This window comes from Phoca vitulina, unplaced genomic scaffold, assembly GCF_004348235.1.
Source record: "Phoca vitulina isolate PV1807 unplaced genomic scaffold, GSC_HSeal_1.0 scaffold56, whole genome shotgun sequence".
Lineage (NCBI taxonomy): Eukaryota > Metazoa > Chordata > Mammalia > Carnivora > Phocidae > Phoca > Phoca vitulina.
The window spans coordinates 4,243,391-4,267,567 of NW_022589759.1; the positions used below are offsets into that span (position 1 = coordinate 4,243,391).

A 24,177-nucleotide genomic window follows, 5' to 3' on the forward strand; every position below is an offset into this window, starting at 1 on the left:
ACGGGTGCGTGCACACACACATGCAGGAGCACGTGTTATCCACGTGTACGATGTGGCTTAGCTCTGCCTTTCCTTTGGTACACCCACGTTTTCCTGTGTGTGAGCCGGGTACCAGCAGGAGAAAAGGGAGGGGAGGGCTGTTTGTCACTCAGATGCCATGCTGTGGCCGGGCGCGCGCATGTGTTTTGTCAGCCCCGTTTGTCCAGAAGAGGGAAGGTGGCCCAAGTCATGACTAAGAACAAGAACTTCCCCTGCGCCGGCCGGCTGGAGGTCAGAACGGGCTCAGAGCCTCCTTCAGGGTGAGTGGGATAGAGAGGCTTCAGGTCTGAGTGGGCAGCTGTGACAAGGTCGCTCGGACAAACCGACTTTCCCTTGCAGACTCAGCTGACTTTGCAGGTCGGGCCAAATCTGGGGCCGCAAACATTTGTAAGCATAACGTGACTCTTGGATTTTCAAAAACGTCAGCAATCTCGTTGGCCAAAGCATTGTCAGATAAGCCCCAGCAGCCACCCAGGAAAACCGTCCCTCCTGCCGTTAGAATGTAAATGACATTGGGGAAGGTCCACGGCTGCCAGGTTCCCCATGCCCGTGGGGGGTGGGGGGGCGTGACTCACTTCTTGTGCATCTCACACTCGGTCCCTGGCTGGTACGTGGGGCACACGGTTTGCAACTTTCCCACCTGGAGGCTTTGGCCATTGATGGGGCGCTGGGGATCCAGCCGCGGTCATGGGCACCCAAGCCTCCAGGCTTCCGAGGTGGGGCTGGGAGACACAGTGGTTCCCATGGAAACGGGCTGCTGTGCTTTTGCTTGCGTTGCCTTGGCATGAGCACGTCGGGAGGCGCCCGACGTGCGGCCCTGCCTCCCCCTCAGATCGGGCAGCGATTTCATTAAACGCCTGCCACGGCATCTCGGTTTCCTCCACTACGGCCGCTCGGCTGCTCAGAGGAGCGTGTTGGCTTCCCGCGCGCAGCTCCGGAACCGGGGGCCTCCCCCCACGCCGTGTGCAGCAGCCTGCGTGGCCGCGTATATTCAGTTCCCCCGCCCCGCCACCCTGTTTCCTGTGCCCACTGCCCACCTGGCAGCTCACGGAGATGTTCCCACCGTGGCCGGGCCCGGCGGGTCGTACGCTGTTCCTATTTAATCCTTGTGGCCGACTGATGAGGGAGGTGCACAATCACCCTGATTGGGAGACCTCCCAGACGTGCATCAGCAGGCGAATGGATGAGCAGAAGGTGGCATATACATACACTAGAGTATTATTTGGCCATAAAGGGAATGAGGGACCGATGATGCCACGATGTGGATGAACCTTGCCAACGTGCCGAGTCAAAGAGGGCCGTAGATTGTGTGCTTCCATCTATGTGAAATGTCCAGAGTAGGCAGATCCAGAGGCAGAAAGCAGATTAGTGTTGCTTCAGGCTGGGCAGAGGGGCAGGGGAAGGACTATAATGGGTAGGGGCTGGGTGGCACAGCATTGTGAATGTACTCAATGTCGCTGAATCGTACCCTGTGAAGTAGTTACAATGGTGAATTTTATGTTTTGTGACTTCTACCTTTTACTGTGACTTTTTCTTTTTTTAGAAAAAAAAAAAGGAAGGACCAAAAAATATCACCCCATCTTACAGATGAGGCAGCTGAGGCTCTGGGCTTGGAGATTAAGTCAGAGTCCTCGAGGATAAGAGATAGATCCCTCGCCCCCATGTGGGAGTTCCTGGACTCCTGCTTCCTTCCCTCCTATGGCCAGTCTGCCACCAAGCCCTGTTGATTTGGCCCGTGAAATATCCCTGAGACTGTCCTTCTCTGTCCCCACTGACCCCCATGGTCCATTCCCACAATGGGTGTCTGCCAGACTCCTGTGGCCGGGTGGGGGCAGTTCCCCCAAAGGAAGGGGGCTGGGCAGACACACCCAGGCCACCCAGGCCTCGGCTTACCATCACGTGTCACCTTGGGCACATCCCATGACCTCTGAGCCTCACCTCTCAGAGGGTGAAGTGCATGTTGATGAAGGCAACAGTGATGTCCCCTCCTCCCCCATGGCCCACCTCACAGCATCATTATAAAGACCACCTGAGATAGTAAAACATCAATGTGTTTTATAAACTGTGACTGGTTGATTGTGACCTGTTTCCTTTAAGACATTGACGCCATGGGGCCACCTGGCCTGGACTGTAGGGTCCGAATCAGGAGTCTGTGGTCAGCTGAGAACCGTGTTCCTTGGCTTCCCTGGCCGCCCATGAGACAGCACCGCTTGTAGGCCGGGATGTGCTCAGGCTCTGATGTCCTAACCAGGCAGCGAACTTAACCAGCTCCAGATCTCCTTTATACTCAGAGGCCGTTGGCCTTGGGTCTTGGTGTAAACCTATACTCTGTGTGGGATTCAGCAGGGAGGCCCTGGGAAGTCTAAGGAGGAAGAGACCTTGATTTACAAAAAAATGACAATACAGAAAAGCTTCCATGTGGTCCTTTTACCCATAGCATCAGCATCACCTGGGAGCCACTTAGAAAATGCAGGCCCCGGGGCCCCATCCAGGACCTGTGGACTCTGAATGTGCATTTTAGCGAGATCCCCAAGTGATTCAGATACACACGAACACTTGAGAAGCACAGCTCTCCACTCGCTTTGGGGACCTGAGAAATCCTAAAGCCAGCAGCTGGGCGCCCTTTGAGAACGGAAGAGCTGAGCCAAGCAGCTAGCCGGAGGGGAACACCTGAAGCCGGTCCTGGGCCGCCATCTCCAGCAAGGGACAGTGATGAGCTCTCCCCGATAATTGCAATTAAAATATGGACTGTTTAGGAACTAAGCTGAGTAAGGATATATAATTTCCTCAAAGAAAAGCACAGAATGTTGGTGGAAGACACAAAGAGGGTCTTGATTCAGTGGGGACACAAACTGCCCAGAAGTTCATTCTCAGCTGGGGGCAAAAGGACGTGGGGCAATGTCTGGTGACGTTTTTGGTTGTTATAACTGGGGCGCGGGGAGTGGTGTGATATTGGCATCTAGTGGGTGGGGGGCCAGGGATGCCGCTCAGCACCCTGCCTTGCCCAGGATAGTCCCCACCACTAAGAGCGATCCAGCCCCAAGAATCAGGAGTGCCGAGGTGGAGAAACCCTAGCTCATCCTAGTGGGAAACACACACACACACACACACACACACACACACACACACACACACGTCACTCTAAAAACTCAGGACTGTCGCAAATATTTTGGGTAATGCATAGCAATGGTGGGCTATCTGAAGGAACAATAATGAAAAAAAGCATGATAATGAAACGAAAGGTAGATAGATGTGGACCAGTGGAACAAACCACCCCCCCCCCCGCCCCGAGGCCTTTTAATAACAACAGATCTGTAACATATAGCCAACAGGGCATGGCCAATGGAACAATACTCAGCATTCTTTATTGCGCTAATCCTCCAGCCATGATCTAGACAGGCCCAGCGGTCCTAGAGCCATACCCCACGCCAAGATCGGGGCTACTCTGTCCCCCCACCCCCCACCTCCCATCTTAGTTCCCATTCTGAGCAGCACCTCGGGATAAGAGGACTTGAGGAAGGTTTCGCTAAGTCAGATCCAGAATCTGAGCCTTCCTTGACCATGTGAGGGATGCGGGGTGGGGGTGGGGGCTGTCTCAGGCTTAGTGGCCAGAGGGGCCTGTGTTTCCAGGCCAGTATGGCCTTGAACTGCCCCCACGGCCTTGGGAGTGTCACGTGCCCCTCCGTTCCTAGCTGTGAACTGGGTCTCAGAGCCTGTGGTGCCGTTGCTGGGTTACACGAGGGGATGTTGGCCAAGGTCAGCGTCGGGCTCCTGCCGTGCTGCTCTGGGAGCATTCTGGCTCGTGGCTCCTCCTCGGGAGCAAAGTCTTGGGAAGTTTTCATTGAGCACTGTGCCCTGTTTTTGCTGTTGACGACAGATGACGTCCGGTTGTTTGCCTTCGTGCGCTTCACCACCGGGGATACCATGAGCAAGAGGTCCAAGTTTGCCCTCATCACGTGGATTGGCGAGAACGTCAGCGGGCTGCAGCGAGCCAAAACCGGCACGGACAAGACCCTGGTGAAGGAGGTCGTGCAGGTAATTGGTCTTGGGTTCTTCTGGGTCCGGGCGGGCCACATCCCACAAAGGATCACCATCCCCAGGGACGGGGTGGGCTGGGTTTGGCTCCTAGGACGTAAAACAAACTGCGCCACATCTCTGGAACCCCAGAGCCACTGAGGAAATGTTCCCAGAGTTGTTTGCGGGGTGCGGGGTGCGGGCAGGTAGCCAGGTTTGTGATTGTGACCACCACATAATGGAAACATGGCAGCTGAGGGCCTACCTTTGAGATGGGGCAGGTGGTTCATGAAGAAGGGGGCTGGAAGGATGATCAAAATGGTAGCCACTGACTACTTGGATCATGGGTGATGGCTGACTTCCAGTGGTGGCCATGAGGACCCAATGGGAGACTTCGTGCATGGCCTCTAAACAGTGCCGGGCATGCGGTAGGTGCTCAGTAATAACGCTTATTCCCCAGTCCTTGCTAGGTTAGTAGGAAGAGGGGTTTTGTCCCTGAGTTCCTGAAGTTTTAGAGGGCTCTCTATTTCAAGGTGTTTCTCTGGTCCGGATGTAACCAAAATTGGTACTGTCAGAAACTTCCAAGGTGGTTCAGGTGGGGCGAGGGCTTGGGGTCACGCTGAGAAGAGAAAATCTGATTTCCAGAAAGATAAACCAGGGGAAAAGGGAGGTGATGGAGAGTTCTCTCCTTACCAAAGGGTTCTCTCTTTTGCAAAAGGGTTTCTCAAAGCCCCCGATCAGGAGATGGTAGCTTACGGGTACGGGCTTGCTTTCTCAGCGGATGAAGATATTCTTGAATTGACTATGGCGATGGTTGCACGTATCTGTGACTATGTGAAAAACCATTGAATTGTAAAAACCAAAAACAGAGCAAACACAAAAATAGGCTGTATAGAACGTGGTCTCGTGGATTGGATCCTGGAACAGAAAAACCGGTGAAATCGGAACGAGTTCTGGAGTTTAGTTAACAGTAATGTTTCAGTGTCGGCTTCTCAGCTGTGACCAACTTAGTGCAGGAACGTAAGATGTTAGCCCTCATGCACACGGAGTGTGGGGTATGTGGGAACTCTCGTACTGTCTCTCCGGCAGCCTTTCTGTAAGTCTAAAATTATCCCGCAGATAAAACTTTGACTTAAGAAATAATGTTAGGAAAGAAAAAAGAATTCCCGGGCGCCTGGGTGGCTCAGTTGGTTAAGCGACTGCCTTCGGCTCAGGTCATGATCCTGGAGTCCCTGGATCGAGTCCCGCATCGGGCTCCCTGCTCGGCAGGGAGCCTGCTTCTCCCTCTGACCCTACCCCCTCTCATGTGCTCTCTCTCTCATTCTCTCTGTCTCAAATAAATAAATAAAATCTTTAAAAAAAAAAAAAAGAAAAAAGAATTCCCATCCTTGCATTATCGTGGCCTGTCTTTTCCATCCGCCCTGCCAGCTCTGGGGGCGAGCTCCCCCACCCCAGCGCATCTCAGCTGCAAAGTGCACTCTAGGTGGGCATCCCCCCCGCCACGACCGCCAACCTAATTTCATAAATGATGCAGCTGCAGTCTCTGTAATGAGCGTTTTTCTGGTGGCTGAGTTTGGTGCTATTTGGTGCACTGTTACATACTAAATGTTCCCCTGTTGTTGGCCTATTGAGTTGCTTCGAGTTTTTATTTTTATAAATAATGTTCCAACCCACATTTTAATACATGCAGCTCCTTTGTCTCTCCCACTGAGTTATTTCTTTAGGATCCATTTTCAGGAGGTGGGGTTCCAGAGTTAACGGATGTGAAAATCATTTTTAAAAGGTCTGAGTTGTCAGATGATCTTCTCTGAGCGCGTTAGTACCAGGTCTGGGACCCAGTAAGTGTTTATTTAATAAACGTCATTGAGTTCACCTCCTGGTGAGCATCACTAGCTAATACCGCTCTGCACCCCGCTCGAGACTGACACCCGTGCTCTGGAAAGCCCCCTACTCAACCCCGCGGGCTGTTTTTCTCCAGGTCCCTTTGGCGTTTAGTGGTTGCCCAGCTTTCAGGGGTCTCCTTTGTGGCAGCAGAATGAAAAATGACAGAGTGCCTGTTCTGTGGCCAAAGGTCGCCTGCTGAATTCCACCTTCCATGCGTGTTCCCTGGACCTGTGTGGCCAGCAGGGGAGGGCGTGTGGGGAGAGAACGCTTGCCAGCGGGGCGGTCTTTTGAATTTTGCAGGGCTCCTTTTTTCTTTCCTTTTAAAAAATTGTGGTAAAATGCAGTAACATAAAATTGCTCATTTTCCCCATTTTAAAGCATATGACTCAGTGGTGTTAAAGCACATTCAGTGTTGGGCAACCACCATCCCTGTCTAGTTCCAGAACTTTTACGTCACCTCCAAAGGAAACCCCGTCCCCATGAGCAGGCTACAGAGTTCCTTTCAGGTCTAGAACTCGGCTCAGTTTGGTTGAGTGAGCCAGGGGCCGAGGGTGATTTTTCGGGAAATAGAATTTTTCGGTGTGAAGTTTCACTTGGAACTGTTGGTCATAATCCATTTGTTTGTGAGCTCAGAGACCTTGAAGGAGAAAGGGGGATTGGCCTGGCTTTCTAAACTGGGAAGCGCAGGGTTTCCAGCCTTCAGGTGTGGCTGGATCCAGGGGTCCAGCAGTAGCTTCCTGTCATCTCTCTTTTCTCTGGGTTTGGCCTCAGGTGGGCTCTGTACAGGAGCAACGGGCCAGGCTAGGGTGCTTCTTCTGGGTCTTGATCCCAGGGGAAGAGGGAGCCCTCAGTGTCAATCATTCCCTTAAGAGGACCCTGATTGGCTCAACTTAGGTCACATGCACATCCCATGGGCAGGGAGGCGGGCTTCATGATTGGCAGCTCAGGCACGTTCCCAGGTGTTAAAGGGATGCTGGTAGATGGAAAGACCCCCTTGTCCCCTGTGGCCGGGGAGCTGGGATGCCGTCTCGAACTGCAGGTGCAGTGTAATATTTTGACCATTACCTTTTGCCTTTTTCACTTCTGCATTTAAAAGGGTTTATTATCTGAAGCTATCACAATACCTCACATTTATGCTACAGTTGCAAATACAGCCATTTAAGTTACAAAGGGTCAATTATGCTGGCACAATGTGTCTTTCCACAGTCACTAAAATCCTGCTGATCCTGGCACACCAGCCAGTTTCCCCTCTGTTTAATAGGGACTCGGAACAGATGTTCTCTAAGGGACCTTCCCGATGGGCCATTCTGGATTCTGTGTCTTGTGGACTGTGGCACTTCTCCACATGCCTCTTGCCATGAATTCCATGTGAAAATAAGTGGATTGCCTATAAGATTGCTGATAAACCCTTGGGTTTTATTGTAATGAAAGTAATAGACCCACATCCTTGTACTTTGCCTGAAATGTAGACAATGTGAATGGACATAAGAGACACTAGAATCAAGAAAGGCCGATCTTTGTGCCCCCTGCCTGGCCGTGGCCAAATCTCTTTCCTTCCCGGGCTGTAGTTTCCTTATTTAGAAAATGAAGAGTTGAGTGGGTTGACTTGCTAGGTCATATTCCGCTTTGAAACGTTTTCATTTAAAAAGTGTGGCACTTTGTTTAGGGCATCATTCCTTTATTTATTTATTTTTTTAATTTTTTTATTGTTATGTTAATCCCCATACATTACATCATTAGTTTTAGATACAGTGTTCCATGATTCATTGTTTGTGCATAACACCCAGTGCTCCATGCCAGAATGTGCCAGGGCATCATTCCTTTAAAGGAACCTCATTTTACTGTGTCGGGCAGAGGGGCATTGCAGTGCTGTGGTCTGAAGTGGAGCTCTTTGAGCCGGATGGTGTGCGTTCAGATTTCAGCTTCAGCCCTTGCTGTGCAGCCTCGGGTGCGTTGCTTACCTTCTCTGGGCCTCAGTCCTCTGAAGTCCAAAACAGGGGTAATACAGTATCTGCCTCTTAGGGTTGAGCAAATAGAGGGCAATGCTTGGAAGCATGTCTGGGAAAGACCTGGCTGTGGTAGCTGCTCTTATTCCTAGCTTCCCCTTTTCGACAAGACCTGTGAGGCACAGCTCTCTATCTCCCTTGGGCGTTATTTCCTTAGAAGATGGTAAGTCTGTGGTTGAGCCACATCGCCTCGTTGTCCTGCACATGGCTTGGACCGGAGTCCCCGCCATCAGCAACACCAGAGGTCCTGGCCTGGCCCACCCTTGCCAGTGCTGACATCGGCCAGTTCCTCCCTCCCCCGGGGCCTGCTGCACGGGTGCATTAACAGATGGGGCAACTGGGCCCAGGGCAGTGCTAGGACTTGCCCCAAAGCCCTGGCTCCCAAGCAGCAGACCCAGGCTGGAGCAGCAGAGGAGTTCAAAATCCGGAGGTTTGACCTGGGGTCTCTAGTCTGTGCTCAGTGCCAGGCTGAGAAACTGAGATAGGTCTGTGCCCAGGGGAAAGGGAGACAAAACAAGACAGTCTCCCGGGCAAATCGGACTGGACAGTGGTGACGCCCAGACTGGGGTCGGGGGGGTTTGGCCGGACAGACAGCATGCCTGGCTGCCCCGCCCCGGCTGTCGTCTGCCACACAGAAGGGCCCGGCTGGTGCCGGGGACAGAACACCCGGGCCATTGTTCTGGCGCCCGTACAGGATTACGGGGACAAGGCAGGCCCCACTGTTAGGGGCCTGCTGTCCAGGCTGGCCCAGGCTGGCTTGATTTAGAGCAGACTCGGTCTGTGATGCATTGTGCTTGCCTTGCAGAATGGCTTTATTCATGTGATCCTTTCATTTATTTATTTATTCATTTTAAAGATTTTATTTATTTATTTGACAGAGAGAGACACAGCGAAGAGGGAACAGAAGCAGGGGGAGCGGGAGGGGGAGAAGCAGGCTCCCCGCTGAGCAGGGAGCCCGATGCGGGGCTCGATCCCAGGACCCCGGGATCATGACCTGAGCCCAAGGCAGATGCTTAACCGACTGAGCCACCCAGGTGCCCCCCTTTTATTTATTTTTTAACATCCTATGAATGTTCATGGCGTGGAGTGACCAAGGTCCATCTCCGCTTTCACCCTTGGGAAAGTAGGGCAGTCCTGTGCCCCCAAGGAGCAGTGAGGGCAGGAAGGACGGACGTTTCAGTGACTGTGTGGAACTCTCAGCTTAATGTGTATTCTCAGGGCTTCGAAACCACAGGAGCGGGGTCATGCTGGACCCCCTCTCACCCCACAGGGCCAAGACCAGGTATACCTAAGGCTCCAGCAACAGGGCCGCATCTGTGGACCCCTGTGCTAATAACATGCCTAACGATGGTTTTATTGTGCTCCGCTGTGTGCTTGGCATTTTGAAGGACTTTCACCATATTGAAATCATTAATTTTTTGCCACAAGCCTGGTTCTAGCCCTCTCCTCATTTTATAGATGAGGGGCTGGGGGCCCAGGGAAGTTGAGTCACTTGCTCAGGGTCCCAGGGCTTGGACATGGTGGAGCCCTGCCTGGTGCCCAGACCGCCTGGCCCCAGAGCCCCGATGCAGTCACCTGGCCCCGCTGCCCGTTTCCAAAGTCCTCAGCACCAAGAAAATGTTCTGAGGCCACATGCGGTTTGGAAACCCTACTTCTGTCGATTCCCATGGTCCATTAAAGGCTCTGAGAAGTTGTGCGGGAAATAAACCTCTTAGATTTATTTTTAAACTTACTCAGTCTTCCTGATGGTAGAGCCTTTAAAATAAAAACTGGAAATGGAATATCATTGCTCAGCACTTGTTTGAAAAAAAAAAAAAATAATGCTGCTGTGTCAAATGGAAAAGAGCGTGGGCTTAAGGGGATGTGAGACCCAAGGTGATATTCTAGCTCCGTCAACTCTTTGCTTTGGGACCTCAGGCAAGTAACTTTGTCTTTCGAATCTATGAAAAAGATGTTATAAAAAAGAGAATGTAAATTTCCGTGGGGCTGTTGGAAGGATTAAAGAAATGCAAAGGGGAAAGGGTTTCTCTATTTTGGTGACCCATGAACTTCTATTCATCCTTCAAAACCTTCCTTCTTTATGCCATTCTCCTACCAGCCTCCATCAGAATTAATTGCTCCTTCATCTGTGTTTCTACTACGATCCCATGAATTATAGATTCCATGAATTATAAATAAATGACCCTAGATGGTAATCTCGAGGGCAGGGACCATGGCAACGTTATTACAGAGCTAGGAAAACAGGTGTTAAAAAGTGAAGAAACAAATCTGTTCACACAGGCCTCAGACTGTGTCTTACTTTTTGCATATTCCTAGGACAGAGGAAGGACATTCCTAAATGTTCAATAACTGGTCTCAGGATTGCATTAAATTGTGGAAGCCAGTTACACGCAGGGAGGGAATTGGGGGTGGACTGGGATTTCCAAACACTCTGCTTTTGTTTCTGTAGCAAGCAGAAGTGCGAGCTGGCGGGGTTGGCCGGGAGAACCCGCACTCGTCCGTGTCATGAGATTTAAGGGGCTGATGCCGCCCGCACTCTGGGGACCCGGCTCTCTGGGGACCGACTGTGGCTGCTTCGAGGCTCTCCAGAGGGTGTCAGCTGTTTGTTTTCACCAGGAATGTTGATGCTTCTTCAAGCTCGTGGTTTATGGAAAGGCCCTTTATTCTCCGAACCAGAAAGGGCCTTCTGTGCTCATGCATTTCACCTGGGCCTGGGCTCAGGCAAGGGGGCTTTTTGTTGCTTGTGTCCTATGTTTAAGACACAAACGACCTGATCAGAAATACAAAGCCCCAAGCAGCCTGCGAAGGGCGGTGTGGGTATCACGGATGGGCGCCAGGATTAGTCATCATGGACCAGGTGCTGTTACTACCCCCATTACTTACCCCCATTACTCAGATGTGGAGGCTGAGGCAGAAGCAGCTGGTGGAGGATCAGAGGCCACTTTCACGCTGGGGAGCCATGGGACCCAGTCTGTGCTTCTGCTAGCAAGAAGTTACAGCTCTTAGGAGAGAGAGGAGGATGCCCCACATCCTGAGCCTGGCACATGACTGGCCGCTGCTTGCACGAGCCAAGAGCTCTGCCCGGCGGGCTGGGGCCTGGGTGCCCCTCGCTAAGCCCCAGCTGGGTCCCAGCCCTCGGCCAGCTGGTGGTGGCATGACCACTGTCATACGGTTTCCCTGCAGCGGGGACCTAGCTAGAACTCGGGGAGGTCTTCACCGAAGGAGCCCGGAGCACTGAGATCAGCCCCTTCCTCTTCACGGGTGACATGAATGTACCCTGCGATCTTGCTGGGCTGGAGTTGCCTGTGCTCTTTGCAGCTTGTGTCCTTTGGATTTTTCCTGTTTCTCGTCCCTTCCATGGACCACGCCTCACTTTTGTAAAGACCTTGGCACAGGCTCCATTGTGGGGTCCAGGCCCAGCCCACCACTCAGCAGGGGTCACCTTTCGCTGACTACTTACTTCGTTTCCCTGAACTTGAGCTTCCTCCTCTGAAAATTTGGGATGATGATAATATCTAACTCATGGGATTATAAAAATTAAATAAAATATGGCATAAAATTCCTGATGTATATGAAGTGTTCGATGCAGATACTATTTACTTATTCAAGTTTTGTTGAAATGGGGAAACAATCTGGTGTTTACTGACAATGAACATCTGTGAGTATATATTATAATTACCAAAAAAAAAAAGTCTGTTGAATTATTTCCTGGGAAAAATTCCCCAAGTGGGTGTGGCTGAGAAGAAAGGCTGGGCACAATTTTGACCAGGCGGAAATTGAAAATGTCAGCCTGGATTTAACTGTGCTTGTCAGTCGATCGATAGCAGGGGCTCTGGGTTAAGAAGGCTTCTGATGCTAAGTCTGGACTTGTGAGAAAAGTGCCCTGATTGATGATGATGTCTGCCGTGGATGCAGGAGGAGTGAAGCATGTTTCCCACATTCCTGCCATTCCCCATCTAGATGTAGCCATAGTCAGACATCAGCAGAGGGGTGTCGGGGCTTCTGTAAATATCCACGGTCAGGAGAGCAGGGGTCAGACTCCAGGCGGTCACCCAAATGCTGAAGAGGTGGGTGGCCCTGCAGGGGTCAGGATTCCAGGCATATGAACAACTGCCCCTGTTTGGTGTTGGCCCAACCCTACGCCCAGCATGCTCCAAGATGTTGTGCCTCCTTGCCACCTGCCTCGGAAGATTGGACAATTCCCCGGTGCCCCCCTGAAATGTGACCGAATGCCTCTCCCTTGTCCTCTGTTTTCTCCCTAGCGAAGTGGGGTCATGTCACTCATGAGCTGCGTGGGTGACGCAGGGGCCTTTGTTCCCAAATCTGCCAAACACTAGACGGTGCCATTTTGCTGTTTGTTTTTTCCCTTTTCTATGATGACTCATGCCTGTTCCAAGAACCTGTTCTTTTTGAGTAAATTACACCTTGCTGGAAGGATTTTGAAAACCTGGGTCTCTGAAGCTCATTAGAATGGTTGTAGGAGGGCAAGTGTGGGGGGCCCAGGAGGGGTTGGCAGCTGAACACCCAGCGGGCTTGGCACTGTGCATTTTCATCTTGCACTTGTTTCTCGGAGGTGTCCTTTCTCCTAGCACGATGTAGGCCGTGGGACACTGACTGCTTTCCTTACCATACTGAGGTCTTTGGCTTATAATTAATCTTCACCCACTTGGGGAAGAGATACATTATTGCGGCCAGCATGTGTCTTGTCCACCCCCTGCCCCAGCTCACACACGGGGGAGGAGAGATTCTATTGCCCGCACTTCTCTGCAGGGGTTGGGGATGGACCTGAAGCTAGCACATGTCTTCCCTTTGAAAGCCAGTCTCTGATCCCATAGTTGACTTTCCTGTGCCAGTTTTCCCCACTGCCCCTCAGATTCTGGCATCCGAGGTGGAATTGTGCCCCACGTGCTCCGGGGGCTCAGGTGCAAAGCCACAGATGGCTGCTGGGAAAGTGCCAGGAGAACCTGTTGTCTCTCCCTCTTCTATCACAGAGATAGAGACCAGGGCCCAGAGCCATTGACTGCTTCCCTTGGGGCATTTTAGAGCCCCCCTGGTTCTCTTCCTATGCTGTCAGACTCTCAAAGAGAGCCTGAAGCACCAGACTTCTGCCTTCCCAGGACCTAGGAGAATGTCTGGTATACAACAGGTGCTTAGTAAGCATGTGTTTGCTGGAAGAAATGCATGGCATTAGTTCTCCTTCTCTTTGGATGCAATGAAAGTCACCTCTCTTCCCTCGTCCCACTTTGTAGAAACGTGCATTGCTGACATCACAAACTTAACTGCCAAAGACTCCACACTCAGTTTCTCTTCCCAGACCTTTCTCTGTACCCACATTCTCTGCATAGGTTAGTGACCCACCCTAGTCCTAGTGTTCTGGGTAGGAGACCTGACACTTCTACCCCAACAGGCTTCCTGCCTGTCCTCCTGGGGCTAACCCTGTGCCCAGCTTTTGGGTGTGCAGCTGGATTTGCTGTCTTCTCTCTGCAAGGGCCAGGAGATGCCGAGGTTGCTGCTTTGGTTATGCTAAGGAATTGCCTGGACTTTCCTTCATTAAAATAAATGGCGGGGATGAAGAAACCATTGTGGGTGAGAGAAGAGGAACCAGCTGCTCCCTGTGCCTTCACTCTTGAGTGTTTCAGGAAACTTTCCATCTCAGATTCCCCTGACAATCTTGAGAACAAAGGTGAACCCAGGATCACTTAAAATATCACCTCCTCAGGGCACCTGGGTGGCTCAATTGGTTAAGCGACTGCCTTCGGCTCAGGTCATGATCCTGGAGTCCCAGGATCGAGTCCCGCATCGGGCTCCCTGCTCGGCAGGGAGTCTGCTTCTCCCTCTGACCCTCCCCCCTCTCATGCTCTCTCTCTCTCATTCTCTCTCTCAAATAAATAAGTAAAATCTTAAAAAAAAAAAATATCACCTCCTCATTCTTGGGAACCCTCATCGAGTGTCCAAGCCTTATGCACACTCATCAGATCCTCCTGACAGCCCCAGGATGTAGGTCTTATTGTCCTCATTTGCACATGAGGAGACTGAGTTGGGGGGGGTGGAGTGTGGGGGTGGTGGAGTGTGTGTGGGGGAGGGGTGGTAAGTCCCAGGGTGGCGGGAGAGGGGAAGACCCTGGGGAGGGCCAACTGCCCGAGATGCAAATGGACAACTGTTCCTGTTTGTGTTTGGACCAAACCCATGCCCAGCACACTTCAGGACTGAAGCTGGGGTTTAAACCCAGGCAGTTGGGAGCCATTTAAAAGTGAGATGGTTTAGGGGCGCCTGGGTGGCTCAGTCAGTGAAGTGCCCAACTCTTGATCTTAGCTCAGGTATTGATCTCAGGGTTGTGAGTTCAAGCCCCACATTGGACTCCACACTGGGTGTGGAGCCTACTTAAAAAAAAAAAAAAAAGGTGGGGCACCTGGGTGGCTCAGGTGGTTAAATGTCTGCCTTGGGCTCAGGTTCTGGGATCGAGTCCTGCATGGGGTTCCCTGCTCAGCAGGGAGGCTGCTTCTCCCTCTCCCTCTGTCTGCCACTCCCCCTGCTTGCACGCTCTCTCTCTCTGTCAAATAAATAAATAAACAAAATCTTAAAAAAAAAAGTTAAAAAAAAGTGAGATGGTTTAAAACAAAAGACAGGCAAATATTTAAACACTTTTTAAACCAGTCTCGCAAATAGATTCTAGACTATGTACGGAGCCTGGTTCTAACCTGTCCTTCTCTAGAGTTGCCTTCCTAGGGACAGACCATTGGAAGCTTCTAATGGAAGCAATGTCTGTCTTACATCTTTGAAATATGAACATATATGCACTTGAGAAAAGTCACAGGGACAAATGCCTCCTGAACTTAGTATTGCATGTCTCAAGGCCATCCTGGAGTCAGGTTTAGATGCATGGGCCTCTTCCATGGAAAAGAGGGAGGAGTGACCCTTTCTGGAAGCTATCAGCCAGGGACAGAGTGTTCCCAGATATGACAGAGAAGACCTTTCTAGAACCACAGGTGACCGTGCCTCCAGACCGGCACCTTTTGCTTTGAAGCTGTTGCCATGTGGCTTTGTGGCCTTGAGGGTATGACAGAGGCTGTGGTGGGAGGGATGGGCAGTCTGGAGCAGAGGAAGGGAGAGGACAGGACAGACCAGGGTCAGAACCTGCCCCACGGGGCCCCTGCCGTGAAGCTGCTGTGTGCCCTGGAAGGAATGCATCTCTTGCTGCTTTTCAATCAGATGAGGGGGTGAATGTCAGAGTTTTAACGGCTTTTTTTTTTTAAGTTCTGGATCAAGATATGGCCCATTTCCAGGCCTCCAAAAGTTCCCCCTCCTCTACTCATATCAGTTGAGCTATTTTATGATTCATGATTCTCCTTGACTGAGCACATTATTCTTTCAGACTCTTTCCTGTTCTATCTAGACCCGCCCCGTCACCAGCCTCTCGGGGCTGCTGAGCACTTGAGGTTTGGCCCGTCTGCACTGCTTTGTGCTGTACGTGTAAAATGTGCACTGGGTTTCGAAAACTTCCTACACAGAAACGAACGTGGAGGGTCCCATTAATGATTTTGTATGTTGGTTACATGTTAAAATGGCAGCATTTTGGATCTGTAAAGTTAGATAAAAATCCTATGAAAATTGCTATCACCAGGTTCTTTTTTACTTTTTTTCAACGTGGTTGCTAGAAAGTGAAAAATTCCCTATGTGTTAGCATTGCTCTGGGCCCTGTCTCCTTCTGACAACTGCGGCCTTTGGTATCACCTGCCTCTGCCCTGTAGGCATTTGGTGACAGCGGGAAGGTGCTAGGGACAGTGGCTAAGGGTAGAGGTGTGAGCAAAGGCGGGTGGTGGTTGGTCCCTGCTCAGATGTGCTCTTTGTGGTTCTCAGCTGTGGGCTGGTCCTTATGCAGGCTCCTTCCCGTCTGGTGTGTTGCTCCCAGGTTGGGGGTCCGGCTGCCTACAGAGCTGGTTTTGCTGTTTCTGCCTCTTTTTGAAATGTCACAATGAAGCCCACTCCCTGGGGGCGCTGGTGTTCACCCTGCCAAGTGCAAGGTCCCTTCTGAGGATTGCTGGAAGGAACCGAGATGGGGAAGGGAGGGGTCGATGTTGAGCTGGGTTTTGGCTGACTCAGACCTTTTGGGGACTTTTTGTAGCATCCACACCCTGAGGGGAAGTGTCAGTTCACCTTCGAAGCCTCTGGGGGTGCTGAGCATCCTGTGTGGGGGCGGCCCCTCCACATGTCTCCACCCCCTCCCACTCCTTTGGCCCCCTGGAGGGCGGATGCTGCTCCCATAGTGAGAAGGTGAGGTTGCCTCTCTGTGTACTTTTTTTGATATAATCATTTTTTGCCTCACCTTTTGGTTTTTAAATCATGTCTCTGGTATCTAGCATAGAGTTTGGGGGGGTGTTTTTTGATAGTCTAAGACATAGCTGTTTTGGGGGATAATTTTGCTCGTTTACATTTATTGTTATGTTACGTTTTTACTAGATTCTGTTATTCTGGATTGCTCCTTATTTTGGCTGTGATTTGATTTCCCATATGCTCGTGGTTTTCAGTTGGACTCTGCCTAGCTCCGTGCACAGTTTCACTGTACATTTCTTAGTGCCTTATCAAACTTCTTGTTAATCTAAATCTCCTAATGGCTAACAGACATGAGCAGGAGTGTTCTTATTTCTTTTGTCACCATATATAGCTATCACACAGCAGGGGAACTTTGCACTTCCTGCTAGAGGCATCTCGAGCTGTTGGCTTCCTCCTCCTCTGCTCTCTACCCCTCCCCCCACTGCCACTGGGGCTCAGGTTGAGAAACACGTTAATTCTCGGTTCCCCTTCCTGGCCCATACGTCCAACTTGTGTTCACTCACTATACTGAGGACAGACACCGATGCTTAAAAGCACAGGATGGTGGATGGGAATAGAAAGGGTCAGAAGGATGTTTAGTCATTCTGGGCTAGTTACACAATCTCTTCAAGCCCAACCCCGTGGGTCTTATCTTAAAAAAAAAAAAAAAAAGCTAACATGCTGAGGGAGGATTAAGTGAGATGTATGAGGCTGCACCTGGCACATGAGTTGCTTGACAAATATTAACCTTCCCCTCTCCCCTCCCTGTTAGAATCTTAGTGGCTTGGTATGGCAAATGGTTTGTCTTTATACTGTGAAACTTGACCTTGAGTGTTCTCTTGGTTTACTCATTCTTCTTGGAGGCATGGTGACTTTTTTTCTGTAGTCTTTTTTTTTTTAATTGAAGTGAAATTCACATAACATAAAATTAGCCATTTTAAATTATACGATTCATTGGCATTTGGTACATTCACAGTGTTGCGCAACCACCATCCCTATCTAGTTCCCAAACGTTTTCATCCCCCCTCCCCAGGAGAAAACCCGTCCCCATTAGAACTCACCCCCTATTCCCCATCCAGTCCCCGGAAACCACAAATCTACTTCCTGTTTCTGTGGATTTACCTTTTCCAGACATTTCATGTAAAGGGAATGATACAGTGCGTGATCTTATGTCCGGCTTCTTTCATTCAGCATGATGGTTTTGAGACTCATCCGTGATACTGTGTATCAACAACTCATTCCTTTTTATGGCTGAGTAATATTCCATCATGTGGACAGACCATAATTTATTTACCTGCTCTTCTGCCCACGGACATCTGGGTGGTTTCCACTTTTGGGCTGTTATGAATAATGCCCCTGTGAATATTCGTGTACAAGTGTTTGTGGGGATGTGTGCTTTCATTTCCCTTGTGTAGATCTCTAGGGGTAGAGTTGCTGGGTCATCTTAAAGCATTTTAAGAATTAAGTTTGCCATGGGCGCCTGGGTGGCTCAGTTGGTTAAGCGACTGCCTTCGGCTCAGGTCATGATCCTGGAGTCCCTGGATCGAGTCCCACATCAGGCTCCCTGCTCGGCAGGGAGTCTGCTTCTCCCTCTGACCCTACTCATGTGTTCTCTCTCATTCTCTCTCTCTCAAATAAATAAACAAAATCTTTAAAAATATATATATAAAAAAAAAAGAATTAAGTTTGCCAACGTGTGACCGTGTCTGGTACCCATAGGTGCTTAATAAATGGTGGTCATTGTTTACACTATTTCCTTGTGGATTTTTTGTGTGTGTGTGTATGGATGATTTTCTGACCTTCAGACATGTTATTCGTATTTTGGTAAATTTCTGTGTTTTCTTCTCTTTCACCATCCTTGTTTGGTGAAGTCTCGTGATCCACATATCAAAATAACTGTTGATTCTTCGTGGCTCAGAGTTCTCAGATAAGCCAGATCACCTGCCTCACGCGTTCACGCCACAGGCATTTATTGAGTACCTCACATGGGCCAGGCCCGGGGGAACTTATGGTGAAGTCTGTGCGCTCCGAGGGCGGACAGTGTCTGCACCGATTCAGCTCATCACTGTGGCTGAAACCCACCTTGGTGCAAATGTTCACACCATGGAAATGAGCACAAGCTTCTGTTCAGGACTTGCCCCCACCCCTCGTTTTGGAACAGCCTGATATTAAACACTTCCCAGCACACCCGCCTGTCTTTCCGGCCTCTTCTCCTATTATTCTGACAGGTTGGTCTTTCACAGACCAGGAAGCTAAGGCACAGAGAGTTGAAGGAACTTGCCCAAGGTCACACAGCCAGAAAATGACAGCGCAGCATTCGAGCCCGGTCTGACCTTGGCCCATCACCTTGGTCGGGACTACACTGTATCCTGACTTCACCCATTTCCTGATCTCCAGTCACGGTTTTTCCTCTTCTTGCCAAACCACGCTGCCACCAAATTTTCATTTTGATCATTTCTTAGTATTTTGGGTGCCAGGACTTTCTGGTGTGTTTTCTGAGCAACACTTTGATCCTGTCCCTTCTTCACGGGAACTCTGTGTTTTATTTTGTTCTTGCAGAATTTTGCTAAAGAGTTTGTGATCAGCGATCGGAAGGAGCTGGAGGAAGATTTCATCAAGAGCGAGCTCAAGAAGGCGGGGGGCGCCAATTACGACGCACAGACGGAGTAACCCCAGCCCTTCCCCTGCCCCTTGCAATGTCATCCGCCTGCTCCCCGGGGAAGGGGACCGCGGCCTCAGCCACCAGCCCGCCAGCCCACCAGGGACAGGAGACGCCGTGCGAGGCCACGCGCGCCACCCTGTCTGCGGCTCGTCTCCCCTTCCCTGCTTCCCTCCCGACCCCCCTGCGCCCTATCTCCCGAAGCTCATGGAACATCTTTCTTTTATCTCCTTTTCCTTCTCCCCCTCTTGCTTGTTCTAAGGAAAAATCATTTTGATGCCAAGGCCACGCACATCACCAAGATCTGAGGCTCCTGTGGTGCCCCCTTTTTTTGGCATTCTCTTACACTGCATCCCGCCTGGCCTCTCCCGCCACCAGCTCGCGTCGCCTGGGGGTCTGGGCCGCCGTCTGGTGTCCGTGGCGCCCGCCTGCTTGGTGGAGGAGGCCGCTGTGCCCGTCGGGGGGCCGCCTTCGCCAGCACACACGTCGATCCCATGCATCAGGCTCAGACCACCCCCACCCCCGAGCGTGCTCCGGGGTCCCTCACCCCCCGATTCAGAGTTGCCTAAGCTATGCATCCGTCCAACGGGGACGGTGCTCGGCAGTGAGACGCTCAGGCCTGACTCCGACCCAACGGAAGAGAAAAAATTTGCCTTAATAGTTGCCCAGCTGCGGCTTGGGCACACGGTCTGGAGTGGCTCATTCCTACCCTTGGGCTTGAGGTCTCATCGCAGCATGGAGTGGGGGCACGGGGCCGAGTCCAGTGGGGACGAGGAATCTTTCAGAGTTCCCTTCAGGGGCTCCCCCGGTGAGGACGCCTGGGAGGGAGGCCAGGGTGCACAGCGGGAATTCAGGTAGAACTGGGGGCCGATTCCTCGCTTTCGGGGAGGCCCTCTGCGCCGGGGGGGGGCAGCTCTGCCACTAAGCGGGTCCCTGCCCTCGTGGCACGAGAAGGTCTGTGGTGTTCCTCCCGGGTGGGCACCACGCGTTCAAAAGGATTTTTTTTTCCCAGAGAAAGATGAGATTGGCTTGGTTCTTCATGAGCACAGTTTGTGTTGTTCTTTTTCTTCTTTTCCTTGCTCATTTCATTTGGGGGTAGGAAATCTGTGCTGTCTTGGGGTTGTGAAGAACATCTGCCCTCAAACAGTTTACAGAAATAAATTTTTTTTTGTTTTTCAAAAAACAGGTTTGTCTGGCGTGTGTGAAAACGCTGCTTTCTTGACTTACACACGAAGGCCGCTGTCATATTCAAATCTAACAGACATTCGTGGCGTCACTGGGGGCGAGGCACATTCATATTCTGTTGCTTATTTAATTTTTCACAACAACCTGAAGAAAAAGGTGCCGCTTGTGTCCCTGTTTTATGGAAACTGAGGCTCGGGGAGACAGAGTGAGTCCCTGAGGCTGCCCAGCTAGCAAGTGCAGAGCTGGGATTCGAACCCAGGTCTCCCCGTGCCCCTGGCGCTGTAGCTGGGACGGTGACGTGGTGCGGGACTGTGGGATCTCCCGAGTGGCCAGAATCCTCCACTCCATCTTCAGGAAAAGCTGAGAGAAAGCAGCCTTTCTGGGGTTTTTCTAGAGCTCAGAAACTGGACTTGCAGCACGCCAGCCCGGTGGAAACCCAGAATCAGGCTGGAGGAGTCTCAGAGATACAGACGACCGGGCGTGAGGAGCTGAGTGTGGGGTGGGGATGGGGCAGAACCCGAAATCAGAGTGGGAAGGAGCCCTGCTAGGTGTGGGCAAGGCTGCCCTCCAGCCCACCCCCAGCCACGATTGGGTGCCAATTCCTCCCCCTCCCTCTGCTTGCAGCTCTGTGGCTTCAGGCAAGTTAGTTAACCTCTCTGGGCCTCAGGTTCCTCGTCTGCAGAATCAGCAGCAGTGGTACCTGCTGGGATGGGTCGCAAGGCAGAAGGGGCAGCGAGGATCAGGACGATGTCCCGTAGGGCCTCAGGTCTCCTTATGTCAGGCCCACCACTAGGTCTTGCTAGCTGTGCATGCCCCAGATTTTTCCTACACCCAGAACAGAGGGAGCCAAACTAGGTCTCCGGCTTTGTAGCATGTGGGTTTTAGTTCTGGTCAGAGAACTCGGGACAATTACAGGTAAGGATAAGCGCCTTCTGGAAGAAAAGCCAGGCTCTGGGAGGGAACATTGTAAAGACACTGGGCTGGGTCAGAGGCATCAAGGAGGGCTTCCCTGAGGAGGTGACACCACCTGGGACCTGAAGGAGAGGAGCAGTGAGGTGGGCAAAGGGTGGGGGTGGGGGGACAAGGGGACTGTGGACAAAGGCTCCATGGGGATGTTTGCTCCGGGCAAGAGCAAAGAGGGTGAAGCTGGGTTTATGGGTCAAGGAGCTGGGTTTGAATCTAAAGTAGCAGCTCAGGCCTTTGCTGGGATTTCAGAGGGCACCTGATGGGATTGTGAGGTCTTTGAGGGCAGAGAGAGGCCCTGCCTCTGCATGTCTTTATCCCTGTAACCAGTACCGAGTAGGTATCGGGTAACATTGCCTAGAACTACCTCCACCCGCTGCCCTCTGGGCCGGCCCTGAGCCCTGAGCCCTGACGGAGGGGTTGGGGATGGAGCTCTGGGGACTCAAGTCTCTGCTTAGATGCGTTCTGAATTACTTTACCTGGTCATTCAACACGTGCTCCAAAATCAAAGGATGTACAACTACCACCATCTTATTTTGCCCTTGATTTTGTGAGGCAGGAATTTAGGAAGCGCTCTTTAGGTGGCCACGTGATTACCCAAAATCAAAGGATGTACAACTACCACCATCTTATTTTGCCCTTGATTTTGTGAGGCAGGAATTTAGGAAGCGCTCGGTGAGGTGGTTCTCACTGGCAGGGGTCTCATTTGGTTGAGGTCAGATCCACTGGTCGGACGTCCTGGTTGCTGGCATGTGATGCAGGTGGTTGTCCAGCAGCTCAGCGGGGTGTGGATCTGAGCACCCAGCACGGCCTCCCCCTCTGGCCCGGCGGGGTCAGGGTTGTGGACCTCTTCCCCCGGAGCAAGCGTCCCCGAGGACCCGGGGGAGGCTGTATGGCCTCTGAACCTCAGAAGTCCCATGGCAGCATTTCCACGAGACCCTACTGGGGAAGGGGTCATGAGCTCCCCAAGTTCGAGGGGAGGGGACACTGACCTCACCTTTCAGTGGGGGGAGTGCCAAGGCATGTGTGACCTTGTTTGTGGCCAGGCATGCTGCCAGGGCTGGGGCACCCTCCTGCTCAGGGGCTGACATAGGTGGGGGTGGGACAGAGGCGACCCCGATCGTTGCCCTCGTGTCTCTGTGCCCTCCCGGGAGGTCGCAGCTCCTAGCTGATTGATCCTTGGGGGAGGCTTCTGTTTCTCCGCTTTACCCGGGCTCCTGATGGATGTTGACTCTCCAGGGGGCTTTGCGAGGCTGGAAGGAGCTCAGCCCCGGGTGCCACCCTGCTGGGAGCAGGCCCCCTGCTGCCCCCGTCCCAGGACAGGTGGTCCTCATCACAGTCACTCGCCGCTTCCTGGTCCCCATTTGTCAGTGAGCTGCAGAAGAGAGGCCAAAACAGGAACCGAAAGGTCCGCTGTGAAGAGGGGACCACCTGGGCCAGGAGGCAGCTCTACGCTCAGGCCGAGTCGGGTTGGAGGTGGCCGGTTCCTTCACCCTCTGAGCTCCAGTCTCCTCCTCTCAAAGCCAGGACCGTGACCACGGTACTTCTCTGTCTTAGCCGGACTGCTACGCACAATACCGCAGGCTGAATGCTTATAAACAGAGGTTTACTTCTTCCAGTCTGGAGGCCATGAGTCCAAGGTCGGGGCACCAGTGTGGTCAGCTGAGGGCCCTCCCCTGGTTCCCGCGGTGTCCGCACCTGGAAGGAGTGAGGGAGCTCCATGGGGTCTCCTTTACAAGGACGAATCCCATTCCTGAGGGCTCTACATGCACGACCCTTTCACCACCCCACCCCCCCGCTGAGGTCCCACCTCCTAACACCATCACACTAGGCCTTAGGATTCCACCATGTGCATGTGGGGGACACACACATTCAGACCACGCTGTTCCCTCACACACTTCCAGGACAACAAATGAGATGGACCGCGCCAACAACGCAGCACGAGGATATTCTCTACGTATTATGGTGGCCACTCTTTAAGTGGTTCCAGAAGACCATCCTTGCTCTGGGGAAGGGCTGGGCTGTGAGCCGCTTCCAGCCTGACACCAAGGCAGTGACAGAGCATCTAGATTCTTCTATCCCTGCTGGTTAGTGCCACTGTCCAGGGTCCCACCATTATAGCTCTGGGTCTGGCGTGGAAGAGAACACAAATGTCTTCTGTGGTGTGTTTTACCAGAGCAGGCTGACACCTGGATGGGGCTTGAGACGGGCTCCTGGCCGCCCCCGGTGGGGGGAGGGCCTCCCGGCCGCCCCAGTGGGGGGAGGGGCTGGCGCTGGGAGCCAGCACGAGGCGAAGTGGAAGGGATCCAATCGCAGCTCCACCACTCAGAGGCAGGATCTTAGGCAGGACACTTCACCTCCCTATGGAGTAGCCAGGGCAAGGCATATGACTAGGCTGAAGTTCAGTGGGGCAGGGATATATCACCAAATATTTGTGAACAGAAACACAGTCCGCCACACACCCCTAGTAAGTGAGGCAGGATTTGAACCCAGGGAGTCCGTTTTTAAAAAAGATTTATTTATTGAGAGAGAGAGAGAGAGCACAAGAGCGAGCGGGGCAGAGGGAGAGGGAGAGAGAATCCCAAGCAGGCTCCAAGTCCAGCTTAGGGCCCGATGCGATGCAGGTCTTGATCTCACGACCCTGAGATCACAACCCTGAGATCATGACCCTGAGATGATTGGACGCTTAACCGACTGAGCCACCCAGGTGCCGCAGGTCGTCCTAAGCAGCTTCTCATTAGCCCCCGCTGCGGGTCTGCCACTCAGGAATGAATGAGTGAGCACCAACCTTCTGCCCAATGAAAGTGACTGATTGGCCTCACCTGGCTCCGCAGAACCTCACGGGACAGAGGCCGCAGGACACCACGAAGAGTCGGGAGGAATCCCGCCACACCTGTGCTCGCTCAAGACTTGGAGGGATCTCGTGTGTGAGCCTGCCTGGCACCTGCTATTGCCCTCAGCACCCACGCGCCTCCCAGCCCAGAGCAGCCCGGGCGCCTCCAAGACTCGCTTTATGTTTGAGTGTAAGTTCTTAAGTCATAAAACTAAAAGACATTTTTAGAACTTATTTCTTTCCAACATTATGCTTTAATTTCAGGCCTTTCCTTGCCCATCAGA

At 52.1% G+C, this 24,177-nt stretch overlaps 1 protein-coding gene across 1 annotated transcript in view; it reads left to right on the plus strand.

The window, feature by feature from the left end:
• Positions 1-20,095, plus strand: part of COTL1 (coactosin like F-actin binding protein 1) — a 40,575-nt gene extending 20,480 nt beyond the window's left edge. Inside the window, exons 3-4 of the mRNA XM_032389912.1 lie at positions 3,917-4,074; positions 18,813-20,095. Coding sequence (XP_032245803.1) covers positions 3,917-4,074; positions 18,813-18,923 — 269 coding nt within the window. The 3' untranslated portion in view covers positions 18,924-20,095. The remainder of the gene's footprint in view (positions 1-3,916; positions 4,075-18,812) is intronic.
• The last annotated feature ends 4,082 nt before the right edge of the window (positions 20,096-24,177 follow it).